The following is a 25325-nucleotide window of genomic DNA, read 5'->3' as shown; positions in this document are numbered from 1 at the left end:
ATGCCAGAAATGTCACCAAGTTTCGTATCATTCTGATGAAGCTGTGATTTTTAAAAATTCAAAACAGTTCAAAATTTATTGGTTTGTATGTGTATAAAAGTGTGTTTGTATGTGTGTGTGTGAATGGGTGTACATTTTTTGCATTCTTGATGTTATAGAGTGTAACCTCTTTACTGCGGTGTACTTTCTTTTAGAATCGTGGCCGATTTGTAGATTGTACATACAAAAATACAGAGAATTTTTGTGTTTTTGTAAAATTCCCATTCATTTCCTATGGGTCGGTCATTTTTGACCGTAGACCACGAGTGTGACTATTTTTTTTTACGTCCACTTAGCATGCTCGGATCTTGACCTCTATTTTTTTTTGTATTCACATACCTAATGCCAGAAAATTCCCCAAGTATCATAACCTTCTGATGAAGCTGTGATTTTTAGAAATTCAAAACAGAAAATTATTCGGTCAGAAGTGATCGAGGATCATCAGAGGGTTAATGACCCTATAAGTTTGTCAAAATGTATAGATTATACGAATATATATATATATATATATATATATATATTAAATATGAGGACAGATCAAAACACCAAACTTGGTTGAGGGATTTGTCTGAAAACTATTTGGCAAAAAAGGCAAACTGCAGCTGTGTTTTGTTTTATATGCAAAAACACAACATAATCCATTATTAATATTAATTGATTTTCTCATTTTTGAATGTGTCCAAAATTTCTTTGTAAGACAGCCTGTCCAAAACATTGTTTCACACAATTTTGCGTGTTTCATTGCGTTATAAAAAAATTGACTCCAAGCACAATATGCTTAGAAATTCTACAAATTTTCAAATATATTTGAATAAAAAGTGAAGATGTCAATTTCCTGAGGCCGGACATCACATTTGTCTGCTGTTTAAATGATTCAGATTGCTTGCAGAAGCCCTGATAAAATAGCGCATATCATTATGGTTTAGCCATTACACTGACTGATCTGGTTACCATTACATTGTTTGTTTGGCAGTTTCTTTCCACTCACTAGTTTCCTGTTGCAGAACTGACCATATTATGGCTGCTATCAAGTGACCCGATTCTCTTTAATGAATAATGGTGAATATAACAGGACTCCAACACTTTATGACCAGTTGACCAATTTCCAGTTATTTGTGATTAAAACAATTGTAGTGATTACGCAAAAAAAAAAAAAAAGCAATGCGAAAATATTAAGTGCACCTAGAAACAATTTCTCTCCCTGCCTTTTCTACATGGTTGAGCAACTGGTTTTGCGACATACAAAACTCTCAGAACATCATAAGAGCTTTACTTGCGCTGCATAACTTTCAGTTTGTACAATGTTCATCTCAGCTGAAGATTTTTCAGATGTGTAGCATATTTTTCGAGCAGTTAGATCTGAATTTGAAATATGGACATGATACAAGTACTTTTGTTTACTTGAGAGGATACAAGAACTTGGACACACAAAAATGAAATCTGTTAATGCTGCCTTGAGTGATTTCTGAGAAACGCACTAAACAATTTTCTGAATATTTGTTATGTCTATTTTGTGTTTATTGAAAAAAAATGTGTGAACAAAGTGGAATTACAAACATTTTGTTCACAAACTCAGTTTGTTTTTGTAGTTTACATGGTGATGACAATGGTATCGTTTAAAGAAAATCGTGCACTTTGAAAAGTTTGCATTTCAGGTCCCAAAAATGCCATTACCCTGTAAATGAACAGCCGAAACGCATAAAAAATATGTAGTTGAAATGTATAGTAAAAAAACAACATCAATCCTTTATTATTTTATTTTCATTAGTCAAACATGAAAATGGCAAATAATGCAACATCAAGACAATGAGGTTGTATTTAAAAAATAGATTTATTTTGCCTTCCAATTGTGCTCTTTTTTTGCCTTTAAACAGTGTAAAGCATGGCTGAACCTAATCTCCAGATTAGGGCCATCAAAAAAAAAAAAAAAAACAGACAAAAACAACAATTGCATGTGTATCAGATGATCACAACAGCTCTTATACAAGAACAGTCCAATATAAACGCTTCCATCTACAGTTTGCTGCTATTGCGGTCTATGTGTTTAGATACAGCTGTTCGGGGTATGATACTTTGTGAATTAAGATGTTCTCCAAATAAAAACAGCCAGAATTTAAAATGAAATAAAATATATTATTGGCAAAATAAGTTGGGCATGTGCATTGCGATCAAACCAGGAAATATAAAACCCTGCATGCAGCCGAGTTGCGAATAATATTTATTCAACATCAGTTTTAACGCTTCCTAATCGCTATTGAAAGCAAGTACTGATGTTGTGTTCAAGTGCCAGTGAACAGTTATTATTGTTTCTGGTAGTAATTGTCATGATTTAGATATAATAGCACCTCTTAAAGCTGACCATAAACGCCCAAAAGCCACAAAAACACCCTCGCTAGTAATATGCTTACAAAAATACATTATCTTTGCTGTTTTTAAACCTTCTACATTTTAAAATCACGAGGGCATTGCTGCAGCGTATGTACAGCAGCGTACATCGTACAAAATTGTTTCTAAACGGAAAATCATAAATATTTAGCTGTCGCATTTATTGACAATAGGAATTTCAAAGCGCAGACAGTAAGTGTGTGTGTGTGTGTGTGTGTGTGTGTGTTTCTTCTTTTTGTGACATCGTAGTGGTTCATCTGTTCCAAAGTGCTCAGAAGTTACAGGGCTGGAAATCATTGGTGTTTTGGCCAATCACAATGATGCGTTTTGTGCCACTGAATTAGCTCTGTGCCTTGTGCTGTAAGCTAAGTATGTAGTGTACATGCACTGTGCATTTAATTAGTGGTGCAGTGTAGATGTCTAATGGGCAAAAAACGCAGTTATGGTCTTCCGAACTTTGCGCTTGTGTGCAATGGCACACTGGGAAAATGTCTGTGGTGCAACTCCATCATTTCCTTCATTTAAGGCACTCGTTTGTGCGCACTGCTCGTGGCCAGTGTCATTGATTCATATTTATCCTCAGCTGTGAGCGGCATCAGTCTATGATGGGCGGAGTCAGAGTGAGGTCACAGTGGTGGGGCGTGTCAGGTGGGTGGAGTTAAAACAAGGCTGTGTTTGGGGGGCGGAGTCAGTGTTCTTTGGGTGCTGCTCAGGGGGCAGGGTCTCCTCCAGCCTCCTCACCTGCTCCTCCCCCTGGCGTATGAGCTCGTCCAGGTGGCGCTGGCGTATCAGCAGGGCGGGTTTGATGCGGATGTAACGCTGGTAGTCGTGCAGCTGTGGGCGGCTCAGGTAGCCGGACAGAATATCCTGAACCACTCGCTCGCGCCGGTCCAGGTTTTCCTTCAGCTCTCGAGCGTCTTCCTGTTGACTGCTCAACTGCTTCCGCTTCAGCTGCAGAGATTCCTACGGGGACACAAACACACGTTAACTCCAACACACAGACACGCATTAACTCCAACACTCAAAATTGTGGATCAGTAAGATTTCTTTTCTTTAAAAAAAAAAAAATTTTTTTTAAAAAGTAATACTTTTATCAGGCAAGGATCCGTTAAATTGATCAAAAGTGACTAAAGATTTTCATTTATAATGAATGCTATTCTAGTTAACTTTCTATGTAAAAAATTTATTGTGGGAAATGTTTTTTGAGAATCATATCATCATATTAGAATGATTTCTGAAGGATCACGTGACACTGAAGACTGGAGTAATGATGCTGAAAATACAGCTTTGATCACAGGAATAAATCACATCTTAAAATGTATTCAAATAGAAAATGGTTATTTTAAATTGAAATAATATTTCACTCACAATTTGACTATATTTTTAACCAAATAAATGAAGCCTCGGTGAGCATAAGAGACGTCTTTCAAAAACATAAAAAAATCTTAAAACAGTAGCATACATAATTGTTTACAATTGACCTATGGCTAAGCCACGCCCCCAAACGCGATGATCCAATCACAGCGCCCAGCTAACCCATTCTCTGCTTCCACGTCCATTGAATTGTATTGCAGTTAGTCAGTTTTCATTCGTTTTTTTCTTGTCATTTTAAGTTCAAAATGGTCAAACAGTGTGTATGGGGTACATGCAACTCCAACTGGGGCTGCGTGGCGATGGTGTGTATTTTTTTTTACCCTTTCCCAAGCCACATCTCAACCGAGATAAGTGTCTGCTCTGGATTAAGTTATGCGGTAGCTAGACCACAACACCAACTAAACGTGGATCAATCAAACAATGATGTCTACATCTGTTCTAAGTTAAGTCAACAATGTATTTGAACATTATCTTTGTTTTCTTCAAAATCTAACGTAACGTTAAGGCTAACGTTAGCCTAACATTAGAAAACCTTAACGTTAGCTTCTAGCTGCGGCGTACATCATGTCACTTAGCTTCATTAACGTATCTGTAAATAACCGAGATAACAAATGTTAACAATGTTGTGCTGAATGATTCATGTTAATACTGTGGCACCAAACGGTGATGGCAACGATATGCGGTTTATCACCTTTACACTCTGACCTGTACATTTTTCCTGGAGCTGAAGCTTTTCATCGACCTTCTCAACAACAAAATTATTAATATAACCCTCCAATGCATAGTTAAGGCCCTTTAGGTGACTTTGAGATGATATATAATCTTTCTGTCTCCAAAAATCACCAATTGCCTCCTGTGAAATGTCTCCTACTGTGACAGCTGCCATGGTGCCTGTTCCCAAATGTTGACTGTTTGTCCGAGTGAGTGGAGGGGGCGTGGCTTAGCCATAGGTCAATTGTATGTGATGCTAGTGATGTGATGTAAATTTTTTTTTAATAATTATTATTATATTTTAATATAGTCTCAATATGTCAGCAGTCTTCAAATCTGAGGCTGACTTAGCTTTAAAATGACTAATTACAGACACTCCAGCTGTTAACTTAGCAAGCAAGGATGTTTTTATGATGGTCTAGAGTTTGCAGAAGATATCTTTAAACAGCATTAAGCAGCATAATATCACAAACACTGTTTAACAGCATAATATCACAACATAACAGCATAATATCACAAACACTGTTCTTGCTGGAAGCTCCTCTCTATATATACTTGTACAGTTCCTGATGCTTGTCAAACAGGATTAGCTGTATAATACCATAATAAACACAAGCACAATCGAAGGACTTAAGACGTGGGAATTGCTATATTGATATAAGTGTGGCAGGCTGGTATTGTAAAAGTAAAAAAAGGTTTCTAAAATGCTCATGCATTTGCAATATCTAAAATATTACTGTCTGTATATTATTGAAACTACATTTTCAACACCAGTATATCATGAGATAAGCATAATCATAAACTTGACCCTCTATTCGCGATGACGTTCAGTTCTAGTGTAATTCACAGATAAAACTTTATCTGTGTCCTCACCTGAGTTTGAGGCGTTTCAAGTGAATCACTCTATCTTATGTAATATCATTCCTTTAATTAGCATTTCTTGTTCTTTCTCAGTGTGTGAAATGCGGACAAACTGTATCATTATTTGGAACAGCCCTTTCTTCAGTAAAACTAAAGGTTGGGAATTCAGGGTATAATTACAGGACAATAATGTGCTAAAAACGGAAAAGTTTTGCGTTTGCGTTTTTTTCACGACACAGTTGTCAAAGCGATGCCCGTTCACACGGATCTGTGAAAACGACCAAAAACGCTGTATTCTGCTGCCAGGCCAGAGTTGGCGATGTCACTTTTGAAAGAAACACTACTCTCCTATAGACTGATCACGTAATACACAATCACACGATGTCACCATTTTTTTTGTGTGTTTTTTTTGTGACAAATTTGCATTTTTGTAGTTTACATGGAGACGATAACGTTATCATTTTAAAAACAATGAAAACAGTTTTGTGTAAGCGGCCCTCAGACTGTTGTATGTTTTGGTCAATGTGAGGATGACATACACTTTCTAAAAATGATTTGTGCTAATTCTTTAATAATCATTTTACATGTCGCCTCAATTATTTGAAAGGCTACATGGAATATTTGTTCTTACATTACTGTTCAAAAGTTTGGTTCAGTAAGATTTCCAAAAAAGAAATTACAACTTGTATTCAGCAAGGATGCATTAAATTGATCAAAAGTGACAGTAAAGACATTTATAATGTTCATAATGAACTTTCAATTCATCAAAGGAGCATGAATCAAATGAATCATGGTTTCCACAAAAATATTAAGCAGCAAAACGGTTTTCAACATTGATAATAATTATAGAAATGTTTCTTGAGCAGCAAATCATCAAATTAGAATAATTTCTGAAGGATCATGTGACCTGAATTTTCAGCATCATTACTCGAGACTTCAATCTACGATCAAAGGAATAAATTACATTTGTATGACCATATATTACCTTAACAGAATATTACAGTACGTTTGATAAATAAATGCAGCGAGATTGTTTCAAATTCAATAAGACATCTTACTGACCCAAACTTTTAAACAGCAGTGTATATAAATGTATTTGTCACCAAAGGACCATTTCAAATGATGTTAGTGAGTAAACTCCAGCATGTGAGTAATAAGGTTTTCTTTTCAAATGATCACTGCAAATATTTGCTACTGTACCTTTAAGACTTATACGCACAACCAGCACATCCGGGAATTTAACTGTCAATTTTGTCCCCGCCCCCTTTTGGGGGAAAACAAACTAGACTCCCCATAGACTTAATTTGGCCAATTTAAAAACATGTCCCTTTATTCTCCCAGCGTCAAATTGGTGTAACAACCCCACCCAGTGGCCAGAGGTGTCTTACCCGTACATTTACTTGTACCTCATCGAGTCACCAGGTAAACCTGTGAATGATTTTATTTCGTTTTTTAAAGTAAAAAACCTTAATGTATATATTATGAATTTATGATGATGATGGCAGGTAGCCTGGGCTAGTTGATTACGGGCATAAAAAAAAAAGTATTTTTCACGCTCTATGGCAGGCAGGGTGGACATAATTACTTGACATGTTTTATATAAGTAATTTCTTAAGTTATTTAAGTTTTTGCCATTATTTTGTATTGAAGTCTATGGGGAGTCTAGTTTCTTTCCCCCAAAAGGGGGCGGGGACAAAATTGACAGTTAAGTTCCCGGATGTGCCGGTTGTGCGTATGTAAATTCATCTTTGCATATGAAATGAGCAATAAGCATTATAGCTCATTTCATATGCAAACATAATGTTTACATAGAAGTGTAAATGTGCAGGAGCAAAAATGTTTCAGAAAGATGAATCAAAATGACCATGTTAAATAAAATTAAATTGATAATGCTGAAATATTATAATATTGTAATTTTAAAGGGATAGTTCACCCAAAAATGAAAATTCTGTCAGTATTTACTCACCCTCATGTTGTTCCAAACCTCTATGTGTTTATTTGTTCTGCTGAACACAAAGGAAGATATTTGGAAGAATGTTTTAATCAAACAGATCTCATTCCCCATTGACTTCCATATAGTAGGAAAAATACTATGGTAGTCAATGGGGAATGAGATCTGTTTGATTAAAACATTCTTCCAAATATATTCCTTTGTGTTCAGCAGAACAAATAAACACATAGAGGTTTGGAACAACTTGAGGGTGAGTAAATACTGACAGATTTTTCATTTTTGGGTGAACTAACCCTTTAATAATAATATACATTATAAGGTTACACTTTATTTTAAGGTGATGTAGTTACATTGCACTTACTCAAATAAGTAGAGTGATATTAATTAACGTACTTACTATAGAGTTATGATTTGGTTCAGGGTTAGTTACTTGTAATGATGCATCATTTACTGTTATTACTATAGTAAGTACATGTGTAACTACGTCACCTTAAAATAAAATGTTACCTAATATTATAAATCCACTTCAGAGGGAAATTTTTTGGTGAAAAATTCAAAGTTTATTTTCTGAAACACGGCTCACCCTCTCTTCTCCACTCTCGTCGTCGTGGTCGTGGTCGCCGAGCGCGCTGAGTGTGTTCTCCACGCGTGCGAGCCGAGCGCTCAGCGACAGTAGCAGGTTTACGATCTTCTCCAGGTCTCCGACGAACATGCGGTACTTCTCTCTCTCGTTGGGTTTGCAGAATTCCTGAACCAAAGCCTCCATACTGCCGGCCAGAGCGCTGAACCTCTTCTGCTGCTCCACCAGACCCTCTCTCTCCCCTTGCAGAGACCGGATGCTCACGTGCAGCGCCTGCAACAGCTCCACCTGCAGGACGGGAGACCACATTACTCCACGAACAAACAGATTACAGTTCTGGGCCTCAGCCATTCAGCAGACGTCATCGCTTCAGGGAAATGAAGTATGGCATTGTGCTTATTTCAATATGAATCCGGTATGAGAGTTTGAATGAGTTTGAACTCATAAGGCAAAAAATATATATATTTTCAGATATATTTTAAAATATATTTCAGAATGTACAAAAAATTCCCAATTTTTTAAAGTATATTACAAATGCTATATACATTTTTTAAAAATATTTGTAATATATGAGGGTTATAATGTTATTTATGGGATATATTTAGTGTATACACACACACACACATGCATATATACATTTTTGTCAAAAATGTTAGCATTTATAATTTTATATATACTAGTTATTATTTTTGACTTTTTACATTTTATATTTAATTTATGAATGTGTATCTGACCTTCTTTTGATTCAAATAAGCTTCTTCGTCATCCAGGTTGGTTTCCATTTTCCTTGGAACGGCCTGAGAGGGAGTATCTTGAGCGCACGGACCATCTTGAGCCCTAATGGAGGTCAAAGACATCAAACAAAGAGAAATGTTTGTCTTGCTCACGCACAAACACACAAGTTTTACTCCCTGAATGTCCTATTTTTCAGATACAGGGACAGAGGCTGAAATCCACATTCCCCGTGTCAAACAGAGCACACGTAATTACACGTTTAGTTCAGCGGCAGAACAGAACAATCACACACACTGCATATCATTGGAGCAATCCAGTCAGAAAGAAAACTGTTGCTTTAGAAGGGATAGATAAATTCAAAAAGGTTTATAAGAACAATTTACTGTGGTATTACCATAGTACACACAGTAGTATATAATATATATATATATATATATATATATATATATATATATATATATATATAAAATACACAGACCACGTTCATGGAGCTAAAATAGTAGCGTTCAACAAAATTTTATGAGCCAATCTGTAAAATTGTGTGTGTGGTATATGAAGGTAACGCAAGTTTCTGCATTCACCAGGTGACAAATGGATGAGAAATGTGTGTTTCAGGATCGGCCACTAGATGTCAGTGTAACTCTACACTGTTAGCAGATCATCAATTATGCAGAAAGTAAACTTCAGAGAGAGAGAGAGAGAAAGAGACACGGTGAAAAATCTTACAAAATTAAGCAAGTTTATCAATTGTCTGGATAAATGAGGTGTAATACAATTCTTCTGTTTTATCTATGAGTTCCCATGTGTTTCATATCATTACAAACATTCTGTTACAGCATTTGTCAAATATGGTACCGCTGCCCTACAGATCAGTGTATTCATATTTCATCCAAACACATGGAATGTGCGGGATTATATTGAACATGTTTTTCATGTTGCCTATATGTTCTTATCCTGGAGTACTTTGGTGCAATGATAGAATATATATATATATATATATATATATATATATATATATATATATATATATATATGTCTTTTAGCTATTTTTTATAAATCTCTTCTTTTCCAAATTAAAATTGTATTAAGTACATATCTGCATTCTATCAGTTAGCCTGGCAGTGTAATTTTAGTATGATTTATATACAATTATTATATGATGAATCGGCTTTCATTTTAATTTTAGTTTTAGTATTTTTGTTAAAGGCTTCTGTCATTTTAATAAATTTTCTATTTTAAATATCTTTTTTAAATTAGATTTAATATTTCATTTAATTTTAGTACCTCAACTAAATATATATATATATATACACACACACACATATTATTCCATTATATCGTATATCATTACCGGCATTGAAATACCCATTCACTACTTCCGTGTACCATGTAAATAATACCATGCTAAATGACTCTTGTAATCATTAAGTTAATGGTACAGCAAAATACACCAGTATTTATCATCTGCTATGATCTCTCTATTATTGTACTACCACGGTCATTTTTTGTAAGGAACAAGAGTAAGTTATGCACTAAATTCAGGAAGAAAATATACAGAAGTGTTTCATTATCTTTACAGCTCTATTGCATGATCTATTGTTGAGTTATCACAATAAAATTAGGCCAAGCACTAATATAATCAGCTTTAAACAAAGAGCTCTCGTGTTTATCGGTCCTGTGAGCATAAAATCCACCTGATTATTGGGTAACGCTGTATTCAGGCTGCACCTTCACCTTCTGTTCAACGCTCACCTGTGACCCACATGGCTGCCGCTGCTCCTCTTGTGTGAAGGGAAGATGTCCTCCATCAGATCCAGGGTGCTTTTACCTGCCCAGGTGTCCAACAGTGCGGTGAGGGATTTGTCGTGGCTCACCAGCTCTCGGGCTAAAGTCTCCACAAGCAGCTCGGCGTGTGTCCGCTCTCTTCTGGACAGCAGATGGTAGTCGGGTCCCAGTATCTCAGAGGTGTCCTCCTCTAGAGGAGATGAAGTGCTGGTGTTCAAGGTGGACTGAGGGTCAGGCGTCACCGATGGAGTCGAGTGGTTGTTTGATGCTCGGTCTGGTTCTGGATGGACTGATGTATCTGCCAGATTCTCACAATCGCTGCAAAGTGAGATGAGTGAAAATCATGTTACATTAATGGGATTGAAGGAATATTTGCGGTTCATTAGAGTTAAGCTCAAACGTAAGCATCTGTGACAAATACATTTTCTTTACAAAATAAAGCAAAAATCTGGGTTACAGTGAGACAAAATGGAAGTAAATGTGGCATACAGTTACTGTTTCACGATCAAGACGTGATTTAGTGCGAAAAAAAAATCTTTCTAACCATAAAAAGGCTGTGAAAATGATTTAAAGCTCATTATAAGCTTGATTTTAAGATTCATATTTCACATTCGCTTTCATTGTAATTTACCATATGGCCAAAATAAATCAATCAATTCTGGCCAAAATATATTTATCTCATTGTAAATAGCACAGCTAAAGGAAAATTTACAAAAAATATAGATTTAATTTCAACATTCAAACGTCAAAATAAATTTAATTAATATAATTAGCTAGGACAAATAAGTATATTTCCCAAAATATTTCATGCAATGTTTTTACAGCAATATTAGCAATATATTACTTGTGTATTTTGAAATATATTTAAAAATTCATTGAAAATTTATATTTTTTTTATTGAAGGGGTTTCCTCACCATAACCTTGCCTCTTTATATTTTTAATCAACATCATGCTACAAATGCTGATTGAGCTTGTATTGAACCCAGATTATTCCATTAAATGTGTCTAGTGTAATGTCTAAATGTGATGGAGTCAAGAAGAACAGCATTAATTTATAGTATAATATAATTGGCTAGTAAAAAAAAAACTTTAACCCCAGCTTTTCACCAAACCATTTCCCTAAAATCAGATTGGTTTATGTAAATGTTGTTCCAAGGCCAACAAGGAGAGTGTGTTTACCTGATGGGCTGTAATGGTCCTGGATGCTGTAAATCTTCCGTCAGACACACATCCTTCTCGATCTGGGGTGTGAGAGGCGGAGGCGGCGGCGGGAAGTCCTCTGAAATCTCCGTCTCTCTGATGGGCAGTGGTGGTGGAGGAGAAGGTGGCGTAGGAGCTAAAAACACTTCATCATCATCTTGCAACACGGCAATACTCTGAACATCGTGAAGATTCGACTCTGAGATACGAAGAGACAAGAGTGGCTTTGCTGGGGAGTAGGAGCTCTCGGGAAGGGAGGGCGGCTTTGAATTGGGTGAAAGTTGTGACCCTATGACCTCTGTGTGTGGAGGTGATGGAGGTGACACCGGACACGGGAAGTCCTTCAGGGTGTCGTCAGAAGTGCTGGTGTCGCTGGAGCCTTGCCGCACCATTCCCAGTGCTCTGGACGGACTTTGTGGCCCAGTTATTGGAAAAGCAATAGAGTCCAGGTTGGGCTGACACAGTCTGTTTTCGTTATGCCAGTTGAGGCTGGTGGAAGTGTCTGGTGAGGTGAAAGGGCAAGGAAGTCCCACAGACGCAGCTAGACCAGAAGCGCTTTGCACTCTAGGCCGGTCTGAATGTCTTTGACGCTCACGCAACAACACAGGTGGGTTTTGCTGGACATGACCCTGGTTTAGCTGGTAACTCCTCTCCATACGTGCTGAACATAACGACTGTTTGTGTCCTGTGTTCATCAACACCCTGTTAAAACAAATGCATTTGAAATATAAATATCAATTTGTGCTTGTCAGGTTTTTTTTTTCAATACCTGCCATTTTTAAAGTAAATGAAATGAATGCAACTAATTTGTCTTTTAATGCCTGGTGGGAATTCTTGCATGGCTCAAAACAAACTCAAAAATAGCTGCAGTGGGATTCCTGTCACGGGCACTGACCAATTAAGGATTGGCCCTTAATTTAAGACCTTTTAAGGTTAAATATTTCCATAAAACTGTTTCAGTTTTGAACTTGCAAAGAAATATTCTTGCTTCTTGCTCTTTAAAGGACTGATCTACTTAATTCTTCCACACACACAAAAATAAATAAATAATAATTATTCTTATCCAGTTTGGATAAGTTCAACAATTTATTTTTATATGTATTTATGTGTCTCAAGGCATACAGAACTCAAGAGGCTCTATTTGTAAGTTTTATGTATATATTTATACACACAAACCTGTTTTCAGAGGATTCCTGGGAGGAAACTCTAAACATCTGAAGGTCTGTGGCTAAGAAGTCCTAGACAAAAAAAGAACAAATAATGTTTAATTTGAGCAGGTGATGTATTGTCGCCCTTTCTGATAGAGGTTTCAAAATAAAACATAAAGTAAGCGTTCATACACCAGGAACAAGAAGTAAATCATTATTTTATGGTTACCTCAAGTTTAGAGAATGTTGGCACTTTCATGTTAATTTTAAACCGAAGCGCATGCCACGACTACTGATAAACTAAGATCTACTAATAAAAAAGAGACATAGCATGACAACATCCTCATAGCTGGACTGTGTCGTATTTAATTAGCGCACTGTGGACAGATGCATAGACCGTGACCTGAATGATGTGCTTGGTTCTGATGATTTATTCATGGCCAGAATGTTTAACTTTATGTTAAACCACAATATTAGTCAGTAGCAAAATCATCATGCTGGTATTTTATCTACTGGCTTCAAACCATTTCAAATTTTGGAATTTGTGAATCGTCTGGGATTTCACAGGATAGTTGTGCGTCTACTGTACACAGTCATCATCATACCAGAACCATTATTGTTTATATAAAGGATAATTATTCCCTTAGATAAATGGCCTTCTTAACCATTCCAAATATTTTAAACCCAAAACCATGACAAGTTGTCCATTATCTCCAACTCCTCCTCTCTGGCACAGAAGGAGTGCAGTTATCTATTTCACATCTGTCAGATATCGGACTACATCCCAGGCTCTGTGGCACCAAACAGGAAGTGAAGAGCACTGGCCTCTTCCTGTGGAGCCTAAGGAGTGGGTACAAACATCAATATCTGCCCATCTCAAGAAAAGGAACTGCTCCTTTGCCCTACAACAGACCACCATGTACCATAATTGGTTGAAAACTCATGCACTGATTATAACTGAAGACCAATCAACTGTTAGGGTTTTCTTAAAGGACACCTATTATGCCACCTTTTACAAGATGTAATATTGGTCTCGGGTGTCCCCAGAATGTATTTGTGAAGTTTTAGCTCAAAATGCCCCACAGTTAATTTATTATAACCTTTTGAAAATGTCATTTTTGGGGCCTGTTTAAAAATGAGCTGTTTCGGTGTATACGACCTTAAATGAAAATGAGCTGCACCTGCCTTTGGATGAGGGCGTCACTTGCATACCTATGGCAGCCGGTCTAAGCAGATCATTTAAAGATCATTTTCTTCAATAAAAAAATGAAAGTCATCCTTTACTAATCGGAGGAAATCATTTTTATAGTTTTGTTGAGACTGGGTGCTGTTTTTTTCCTTAGAAAAATGCTAGCAAGGGGAAATCTGAGTGAGTAATTGGTTTTAACTATTCAATAGGAGAGTTAAATTAAGCAAATCTGCTCTGCCATGAACACTGTTACTGTTTAACTTTATGTGATATGAAGTCATGTCATTTCAGTGATCTAACCAATGAAACAGTCAAGTTTATCTGGCTTGTTTGCCACCAAATAAATGATTGTTACCTGACTAAAGTTTTCCACTGGAGATGACTTGGAGCGGAAGTGGTGAGGAACGGGACGTTCTTCACTACGGTCCAACAAATCCTCGGCTGAAGCTGACCTCCCTGAGCTTCTAGCTGTTGTGGCTCTCTCAAAAATGGCCTCCAGGTGCTGTGGAAGGGTATTTCTGGTCAGGGTTGGACCTGGTATATGAGATTCAGAATTTGTGCCTTGCGACTGATGGGCAAAAAACTCAGGCCGTGTGTGGTTTTGGGTGCCCTTGAGAGGGTAAAAGGAGCTTTGCATTCCTGCTGGAAGGGTGGAGGCTTTCTGTGTACCACCAGAGTGGCCATCGTGTCCCGGCTCTTGCAAAGAGAACATACTTGGGGTAGAGTTGAGGCTTCGCAAGTCAGCAGAAGAAGAAGCGGACTGTAGATAAGCACTATGTGGGCGGTTTGGACGTCCATCTACTCTTCTACCAGTTTTGCGCTCCATGTACTCAACTAAGGCATCTTGCTGCATTTGCTTCAAATCAGGCCTGGAGGAGAAAAGTCTTGACTCGACGCTACGATTCGCCACCTGCTCAAACATCCTGCGTCGATCTGCGACACTCGTCTCGCTCGCCAGAAACTGCTGTTGAACATTCCTCTCAGCCTGAATGATTTCCTGAGGCAGCACTCCAACTTCATGCATATTTTCAGGCTCGGAATATGATCGTTTCTTTTGGTCCATCGTGAACCGTTTGCGTCCACAGATCCGTATAACTGCAGGTCCAACAGCCGGGATACTAGGGAGTTCAGGAGGAGTGGTCCTAGTTGGTGCTTCAACGGGAACAACATGGCGTTCCTTTGGAGTGTGTGGGGACGTTGTAGCTGGTTTGGGACTTGTACTTGTTCCTTTTCGTTCTAAGGAGGCGTGTTTGGCTGGCACTGGTGGAGGGATAACATTAAGGTCCCGTCTTCTAAAGGAAGTTGACCTGAGAACCTTAGACTGGGCATCTTTAATGCTGTCTCTATATGCTCTGTTAAAATATGTGTCTTGGATGGTGCCCAAGATGTCATGATTGTCACCTTTCCCGTGGATGTCTTTACCATTCCCCTCACCAAGCTGAAAGGTGCTCTTACTTCTTTGAAGAGAGGTCTTGTTGGCGACAACAGCTTCTTTTTGCTGGCGATGTTGGACATGGTCACTACTCCCACATCTCGTTCGGATATCCTGCTGCACTTCCATACGTCCATCGTAGCTTGCCATGCTAGAAGCACTCTGAGTTCTCCCATGAGGGATCGAGCTGTTGCTTCTCTCCAACATGTTGTGCATGTCCTCCACACTAGAGAAGGAGCTCTTGGCACTGGAAGGTCTTGATGTTTGGCTCAGACGAGCCATAGAACCATGGTGGGACAGGCTGCTATGACTGCGAGGTTTGACTTGCTGTCTCTCAAAATGACTTACTTTCTCCAGCACAGACATGCTACGCTCACTCTGGTAACTGCATTGGCTAGCAGTACTCTCGGGACTGACGCATCTTTGAACCTCAGCAAGTGCATTCTCCAGTCTGGTCAGAGGGTGATCACAGTCTTGACCTCTCTGCTGAAGAGCACTAGAGTCACTGTAGTGCCTTGAAGGTTTGACTAGGTGGTCATTTCCTTGAGTTTGGACTAAGTTTCCTCTGTAAGCTTGAGCAACTTGTCCCAGTGCAACTTTCCCAGTGTAAAGTGGGTCTGAATGAATGTTTTGCTCATTGCATTTATTCTGTTCTTCATCTCGAGGTGCCCTGTAGTTGTCGTAAACTTCCATACCAAGCGAAAGCCTTGGCTTCTCTGCTCTTGGTTGCACAGGAGTGTAAGGGTCCCTCCTCTCCTGGGGTACATATGGTGTTTGTGACTTCTGCACTTGTTGTTGCAAATGAGGCCGATAAAAACCAGGTTTGAATTGTGTGTCATTTTGCACTTTATCGGAGAGCTTGGGTTGTGCCGAAACATTGGGTTGGATAGGGTTTGGGTTGGGAGTATTGCTTTGGTATCCGTTTTCAAGGGTGACCCTATCCTCTTTAACTGGTCCACCCAAGTGATCACAGTGATTGTTTTGCTTGCTCTCCTTGGCCAGTGCTGGGTAGACACTACCAGAGTTAGGGTTGCTGGTTGGGATTTGTGCAAAATGAGGCTCGGGTGGTGGAACAGGGTAGATGCTGGTGGGTAACATGAGGCGACCAGGTTGTGCGGCCTGAGGACAACCCTGTTTGGGTTTGGTGGTGGGGCTACTTTCAGGGCTTTTTTCAATCACCGTGTGCAACTGGCCTTCAGCTCCGAACGAGGACTTTCCTGTTGCTACAGAACCACTTGAGTGATGCCAAGAACCCTTGTTAAGTGCCCGCTGTGACCGAGCTTGCTCAAGACTCGACCAAGAGTTGGGACGCTCGTGATTGCGAAATGCTAGATAGCTGTCGCTGCGTAATGGAGGAGCTGGCGCCCCCTTTAGATTTTCAAAAGAGTGCCGGTTGTGAGCTGGATCCCAGACTGTCCCAACACTATGGCGTTGTGAGCTGGTGGTGCTTCCACTACTCCCACTGCTTCCACTACTACTGCTACCACGATGACAGATCATGCCTGGGACATTCCCACTTCTAGACTGTGCTCTGCTGTCATTGGTTCTTAATAATGCCACAGAGGTAATCTCATGCTCTTCAGACACACCCTGTTGGGGGTCGTACACAGTGCGTACGTAGCGTATATCGGCCTGCTGCATCCCTTCTCTCTGTGGAACGTTCTCCATGGAATATGACCTCTCTTTGTTAAACGATGGTGCAGCTGCAAGGTACTCTGGGATACTAGAGCTGGTCGAGAATGAGCTGTATGCAGAATCCCGCTTGCTGTGCAGGTGATCGATACTGCTGGAGGATTTGGATGATGATAGTTGATAGCAGGAGCTGTAGGCTGGGTGAGTGTGGTCTAGGCTCTCCATGCTGCCCCGTGAACTGTACTGATCTGGGCTCTTCCTAAGGAATCCCGTCTCAAATCCTGATAGGTCTGTGGTAGAAGCACTGCAAGAAAAAAAACCAAAAAACATGAGTAATATACTATGAACTGACATTGATAAAAACGTATATACATACACACAGACCTGAGTTATTTAAGATTAACATTATATATGCGTAGATAAAATGAATGAAAAACATCACCGACCCAAAATAACTTGAGTCAGTCTTTACTATAAAATCTATTAATTGAATCACTGGCATAAGACAATGGACAAAACCACATGCAATGATATTTGAAGTAATTCTGGTTATTTTACTGGGGATCTAAGAGCAATAATATTGTTTTACTGGGGTAATATATCGGCAGATTGAGATACTATTGTGGTTGTCGATCCGAGCAGTTACAAACTTGGATAGACATCAAAGACATTGATTCACTGATCTTTATAAAATAAGAATGAGCTCATAGTCACAATTTGTGTTTGCTATGCTTGTGACTCTATTTACCAGAAAGTATAAAGATTGTCTCTGATAAGAATAACTATCAAAATGCATTTGATGTCTGGACTGTTTACAACATATCAAGTGTTGATTAAACCATGAAATCCAGTTGTCATGAATTTGCATTGAGATTAAATTTACTCAAACACAGTAATAGTAATCAGAAATCAGTAAGAGTTCAAACATGACTTCACTCATCCCTGATGATAATGTGAGAATAATGTGAAAAACACGCACTGTTAGATCCGTTATCAAACTTATCCACTGTGGGAATCTGCTACGTAAAGGTTGGAATCACGGCGGTATGTGTGTGAGACAGTGATGCCCTGGGTATGTGCCCTTGTATGGGTATGTGATTGCCGGACTCTGAAAGCTGGCATTAGACTGCTGGTATTTCTGCTGGCATAATTACATGATGTCACGGACCCATTGTCAACAGGACTGCAGTCACCCCTCTAAGAACTAGATCAACCAATCACAGGTCAGTCCATCAAACAATGACACCAGGTCTCAGAATGTGGAATGCTATTGGTGTAGCCCTCGGTGACCATCACCATGGGAACCTTTGGAGGGTTGTTGAGGGATCGTCCTCCCAAAGAATTTTTTTTATTAGATTGTGCGTCACTGCTTTGCTTTCTGGTCCTCTTTGAACACTCAAAATGTTTTTCTTTCAGTGTCATCACTGATGGCCCTTGAACATTCTGGTCTAAATACAGTGATAATGACCCATATAACAAGCACAAAAGGTTTTTGAATGTTTAGGCAACTACCTAAAATATGTCCTCTGCTTATGCTATGATCGTACAAAACAAGAAACCACCAACAGAAAGACAAAAGAGCCATGTCTGACCAAAATAATCAACATTTACAGATACTAACGGTCATGCTTATGGACTTTTTAAGCTGTTGATATATGTATATGCATCCATAGGCCACTTAATTAACACCCTCAAGTGCTAGTAATTGTAAAGAAGTAAAATTGAAGGTGATTAAAATATTTAAGTGTATATGTGTGTGTGGCATGCTAGATAACATGTATCAAGAGGTTGCAACTTTCAGGAAATACCTCATGAAGCCAAATCAGGTGCTGCAACCCAAACTAAGCACACACATTATCCTCTCTCTTTGAATAAATAACTTCATTGTGGATTATTGCTAAGCTGTGTTACCAGATCCTTCAGTTGCATAGCTGGGAACTGTTAAAAATGTCATCTTCACTACTTTATCTCTGACATGCTATACTTGTGAAACAGAGAAACAACCGATGAAGAAAAACAATTAGGGCTTGAAAGTACGTTGCCCTGCTGTTATTTTCTTCATTCTTAAACAGAAAAGGTTGGAAGCACTAGACTGCAGGTGTGTTTGTGTGCGAGCTGCACTGACCTGGAGTGGTAGTTCTGGTGCCAGGGGGGTCCCACACCACCCTGGGTGACTTGCATCATGCTTTCTGGGTCCTGAGGGCCCTCGCCCAGCTTTGTAGAATGCCAGGAATGAGGTCGAGATCCAGGCTCACTCCGTCTGGGAAAAAGACATTCAAAGAAATGTAAAAAGCCATGCCTTTTTTTTTGCAGAATGCAACTCAAATACATAAAGTAAACAAAAGTGTAAACACAGCATGATATAACAAAAACGATTCGAATTAAAAATAAATAAAATAAAGCACAAAAACAAAAGTCGGAATGGAATAGTTCAGTGAAAAGTCAAAGTAGTTTAATGTAAGCATAAAGCATGTATTGTCTGGTGTAGTCAAGGCCACCGAGGATAAAGGATCAAAACATCCCTGAAGAATGTGGCACTGCATTATAACCAGAATCTCACTGTCTAAATAGATACTTCCTAATCTAGCCACTGACAAATTGAACCATTTATCTGATATTTGGACTAAGAATTTAATTTCTTATTTTATGTTACAAATATTTATGTATAATAAACATTTATTCCTAAGAATGAGAAATAAAACTGGGAAGTTGGAAGTAGATTTCTATTTCTGGTTTTGGCACAGGGTGCTGAAGTATGTTGTCGAAACATGGCAAGAATGCCGGCATTGTTTAAAACAAAAACATTTTTGGTTTCAAACAGCGTGGAGCATAATGAATGTTTTTCATATAACGATCAGCAGACTGTCTGTGCCTACTGCTGCTCCAGACATTTGAACACACACACACACACATACAATGCCAGTGTGTGCCCAACCAGTCTGCTGACTGAAGTGACCTACTAAGGTCTTAAATGATGGTGTGAGATCACTAGCCAGAAAGGCAAGGCCTGTACGAGACTAAAGATCATGTTAAGTCAGCTGACTGGGCAAATGCAGCACATACCTCTTTTAGAGATTTTCTAGAATTGCTCAGTTCTAGAACTTTAGGTTTGACCTGAAGCAATACATTTTTAGGACTTGAGTGTTGCACCAGATTGTGGTGCATTTTTTATTGATATGACTATGATTATAAATATATTATAATTATATTATTTTTACTATCACTATTAAACTAGATTACTATTATAATAGATCACTGTCAAATTAAAAGAGACAGTAGGTCATTGTTTGAGGAGCTGCAAATTCCTCCACAAAGCTGCACCTAGATGATTCAGACTGATCACATTTCTCAGGACAATGAAGTTTTTTTAGCCTCCACATAGACTTGTTTCCTTAACAACCCCACTCCCTTGAACTTTGACCCTGCTCTATGGAGACAGATCAGACATTGCATCTGCAAAACATCTGGCTTTTATGATATGTTGCTATGGATGTAACTTTCTGGCTGCTTTAACACACCCTCTTCCAAAGGGCCATTCCTTTTGACCAGTCTAGATTTGGACAAGATCCGTGTTAATGACTTCCACAAGTAAAACTTTTGAAATCGATGTTGAGCAAAGTAAAAGAACTGAGACAACAGAAAACCCTTCGACCCCCTTATGATTGTCCGAACCCACCGCGGGTAAATCTGAAAGGGGTAAACAGGAAACGCTGATCAAGAAGTACTTATTTAGATTCACAGGAACGCAGTCGTTTCATCTAGGGAGGATAATGATTTTGCATTTTTTAAATAGTTGTTGTGTGATGAGTAATAATCAATCATATACAGATTGTGGATTCCTGCCGTGTATTACCTGCTCGACTGGAACTTATTCATATATATTGCAATTATAATAACAGGTTATCATCATTAACTAAAAACTAAAACTGCCCCCAAAAAATGTGTTAATTGAAAATGAGATACATTTTAGATGAAAAACCTAATTAAACAAAAACTAGAAACACTGTCTTGGCAGCTAACTGAAATACGTTTAAGTAGAAGCACTAAACCTACTAATTGGAAATAAAAAAATAACAAAAACTAAAATAAATTAAACCTAAATAATACATCTATAATAATAATAATAATACAAATAATCCATCATTTTTTGTCCATATAATGAAAGTCAAAAATATATATTGACAAAAAATACAGAAATTTTCCAAAATACCTTCTTTTCATGCTCACAGAACAAAGAAAATCATACATTTTTGGGGTTATCATGACAGGATTTCATTATATAAAAATATCCCTTTTTCTCGGCAGGTTTATAAAGCAAGTAACCTTAAACCATGTCAAAGGCCAGTAGGAGTCTGTCCTTAAATCATTACCTGCCCTGCAATCCACAACCTGTTATTCCCTTGCTATCCTCCCTTACTGAACACTTAGCAATTACCTTGCAGTAAGTCTCAGCACTTTGGAGATGAGTCCAGTGGCCAGGCCGTTGACGCTGGTCTCGGACGGTGTCTTACACAGCGCCCCGTCTGATCGCCCAAGATTTGATTTCTGCTTTCTCCGCAGCTTTTTGCGGTAAAAGGCCCCGAGCAGCTCCATGGCGTCCTTCGCAGTCTCCCGATAAACTGAGATTAAACCAAGCGGCGGTTGGCAGGGTTTGGAAGGGTTAGTGGGGCGCAGCTTGACGACGCAAAGATCATTAAAACACATAATTAAGCGTCATTAAAATGACACGATAAGAGCTAGAATAAACATCCTGCCCTCGGCAGCACTGGACGCTCGGGACAAACATATTTCAAAAACGAAGATACAAGGAGGACAAATGGGAGGAAAAAGCTTCCTTCACGAGATTGGATATTTGCAAGTGTTGGAGTTGGATAGAAGAAAGTCCGAAAATAGTAATATAACGCAACACGCAGACAGCTGGGAGCAAATGTGAACATATGATAGCATGCGTTCACAACATCAAACAAAGACGGCTCTTTGTGTGCTTCTTCCTCTCTTCCTTTCTTTTTCTCCCTCTTCGTCATCATGATCATCCACGTGATCCCAGGCAAGTCAACAAGCCCATCAGTGCCCAGAGGGCATTATGGGAACAGGAAGGCCAGATCGGGTGTGTCGCAGGGCTGCTTTCATGTGCTGGTGACAGCCATCTCCGGGCCAACGATGAATATGTGCAGGTGTAATAGCACAGGTGTCTTCACCTGTCCAAAAAATAAGGCCACTGGACATGAGCACTGTGTTGACATATTGCTCAGTTTTCGCTTGCGTGCACATCAGAAGAACCTGAGGTTTCTTTCACAAATACATCACAGAGTAATGACACCCGAGTACAATAACTGCGGATTTCCGTGGCATGCCATCATTCCCGGGGGAGTCCCTTCTCGCCACACTCTCACAGTAACCTGACACTTAGAGAATCCAAAGGGTCTGACCCAGGAAAACAAAAAACAAACCGTCTCTCTCGAGCCTTCTCGTCGCCTGCCCGGCTGGGTCAGTCTGCAAAGGGTGTGTCCCGCTGCAGAAACCTTATCTGATCCTTGGGAACACGGCCTGTCAACTACACTAATCTGTTTGATCTGAGGAAACTGAAATGGGAGAGTTGGATTAGACTGGGATGGGGGTGTTTGAACGGCGGGGTTTGAGAGAAGAATGGAGATGGATGCTAAATACTGTCTTTCTGGTGTGGCTCAGATTGTTGCAATCATAGACCCTCTATGTGTGATGGAAATGGATATAGTTAGTGATGAGCAGGTCACAGGCTGCATCCCAAATTGTTTTCTATTTAATACATTTTTAATATAAATGTATTCCTGTGATCATTGATCAACCCTGAATTTTCAGCATCATTACTCCAGTGTCACATGATCCTTCAGAAAACATTTGAATATGCTGATTTGATGCTCAATAAATATCTGGTTATTATCAATGTTGAAAACAGTTGCGCTGCTAAATAGTTTTGTGGAAACTGTGATGCATTTTTTCAGGATTCTTTAATGAATAGAAAGTTCAAAAGAACAGCATTTAATTTTACATTTGAAATGTCGTTGGCACTTTTGATCAATTTAATGCATCCTTGCTGAGTAATAATTACTTTTACTTACTGAGCCCAAACTTCTGAACAGTTCTGAACATATTGTTTGCAACATACACTGTACTTTTTTTTTTTTTACAATAAATTACTGTAGTCAGAAATTTACAGTGAAATTAATGCATGCTGGGTAATTTTCTTACAAATTACAACAAACTATCAACAGTAGAATGATGCTGACATCACAGTTATTTACTTCTCTTGTTTTCTTGTGAATTCACATTATAAAGTTGTCTTTAACCATGCCACTGTAAGAAATGATATTGTTTAGTACTGTAATTGTTTTCCAGCACTAAAAGTCACCATGATGGTGATTAGTGTTCCATTTGCTTGGGCATCTTGGACCTTGTATATTCATATTCAAATTTCTGATCTTTCTGATAAACTCTAAACAAACTTTGTTTGGCCTTTACATTTGGATGCCATCTCAAGACATAAGTGAAGTAACTGTTTTCTTATATCCTCCATCAAGATGGAGAGAATAAAGAGAGGATCACGCTCAGACCCCACAGGAGTTACCATTACTATGAAGAACCTTCATACCGGGTGTAGTAAGTTCTTTAAATGAACACGGTTCATCGGAATGAAGACATCCAGGGGGGAGATGGGTTATGTTATTAATGCGTGTCACTGTGGGATTATGGGAAATCCTACCTCTGAGTGTGCGAATAACATTGGAATGTTCACAATCCAGGAACATGGATGAAAAACACACATGACAGATGAACTGCAAGTGAACTAGAAATTATTAACGTCCAAAAAGAAGACTCTTCTAAGAACCAATTACAGCATTATGGAGAAATCCAAGCGAGTAAAATTTAAGATGCAGAGATTTTAATCGTTGCCCCAAGATACTTCAGACTCACTTCCTGTAAACATTCCATGAATATCTCAATGCATGTGTAAGATAACACATACACATATGTAGATAACTGCTCTAAAGTGTTGGGCGGGTCTAACACCATTTTCTTGGACTAATCTTTGTATATTCATTGTCTTTTACATAACAAATTCCTCAAATCCATCAAATTACCAATGGAAACTCCAATAACTGCAGAGAAGGACCATCTAAACGTATAATGCTTGTCTTGTGTAGCATTACAATGTCTCTGATATTCAGAGCCCGAAGGTAAGTGGTCCATCCAAAGCAAAGACTTAAACAAGGTAGGTTGAAGATGAACTTGGCAACTAAACAGACACAATTAAAACATATTTAGTATTTGTTTACATGACAGGGATGGGAATGATGGGGAATATTGTACACGTTATCTGTCTTTGTGTCTCTGGTGTGATCAGCACGCCATCTGTCGGACTAGAGAAATCTACTTGAAGCAAAATAAATGTATTTATGTATTTGAAATTACAGGACATTATATGTTATACTTTATAATCAAAGCATTTACAAAAAAAAAGTCTTTCTGACCCCAAAATTTTAAATGGTTGTTTATCTCATCTGATCAATCTTGTAATTTATTTGATCAAAAATAAAGTAAAAACAGTAATATTGTGAAATATTTTTACAATAAAAAACAGTTTGAATAAATTTTAAAAAGACATTATTATATGTATACACAGTGTATATAGGGCTCGACATTAAGCCTATTCATGTGCTTGTCATTCACTTGTTTGAGTAGATTTTTTTCTTTTCTTTTTTTGTTTTATAAACATAATTTAACCGGAAGCAATATTCTCATCAGTTTTCAATCAGCTTTGATATAATATATTAATATCTGCACCTTTAAAGGGACTGCCTTAATGATTGAGTCATTGATAATTCATTCAACGCCTGATTCATTCAAGAATGAGACATATGTTTATGAATGGGTCATAGAATCTTTGACTCAACTGATTCATTCAGTAATGCTAAATCATTCAGTAATGAAAACACGGTGAACTTTTCCTGTGAGATGAGGAATGGTTCTGCTGTGATCTTTGCTTGGAACTATTTTTTTAGGAAAAAAAAAAACAGCCAATATTGCATCTAAAATGTAAATTACTTAAAGGGATAATTCAGGATTTAGCATTAAGCTTTATATTAGTAAAAAACCTGTAGTATTTTCAAATTACCATGCTTTCCACCCTCATATCCCCCTGAGACGAGAGATTTATGTATTTTTTGTCTGGAAAATATCCTCAGATGACGCAAAAATCACCATTTTGCTTCATCGGAGGATTTTTTTGGCTAGAGGCTAAAGACTACAGTCAGTAGTAGGTAGG

General features: G+C 38.4%; 1 protein-coding gene across 5 annotated transcripts in view; it reads right to left on the bottom strand.

Moving 5' to 3' along the window:
• Positions 1-1851: 1851 nt before the first annotated feature.
• shroom3 (shroom family member 3) overlaps positions 1852-25325 on the bottom strand; it is a 65130-nt gene continuing 41656 nt past the window's right edge. For 4 of the 5 annotated variants that reach the window (XM_039657416.2, XM_039657418.2, XM_039657419.2 and 1 more), the window contains 8 exons: positions 19149-19283; positions 14315-17327; positions 12799-12860; positions 11602-12324; positions 10389-10739; positions 8636-8738; positions 7905-8189; positions 1852-3387 (listed from right to left, as the gene is read on the bottom strand). In XM_039657416.2, coding sequence (XP_039513350.2) covers positions 3040-3387; positions 7905-8189; positions 8636-8738; positions 10389-10739; positions 11602-12324; positions 12799-12860; positions 14315-17327; positions 19149-19283 — 5020 coding nt within the window. In that variant the 3' untranslated portion in view covers positions 1852-3039. Of the gene's footprint in view, positions 3388-7904; positions 8190-8635; positions 8739-10388; positions 10740-11601; positions 12325-12798; positions 12861-14314; positions 17328-19148; positions 19284-21458; positions 21762-25325 lie in introns of those variants that run through there. The other variant, XM_039657417.2, reaches the window with a different exon arrangement.

This window comes from Pimephales promelas, chromosome 19, assembly GCF_988280905.1.
Source record: "Pimephales promelas chromosome 19, fPimPro1.hap1.1, whole genome shotgun sequence".
Taxonomy (NCBI): domain Eukaryota; kingdom Metazoa; phylum Chordata; class Actinopteri; order Cypriniformes; family Leuciscidae; genus Pimephales; species Pimephales promelas.
Note: the sequence above shows the minus strand (reverse complement) of the source record. Positions and strands in the feature narration are given on the sequence as shown.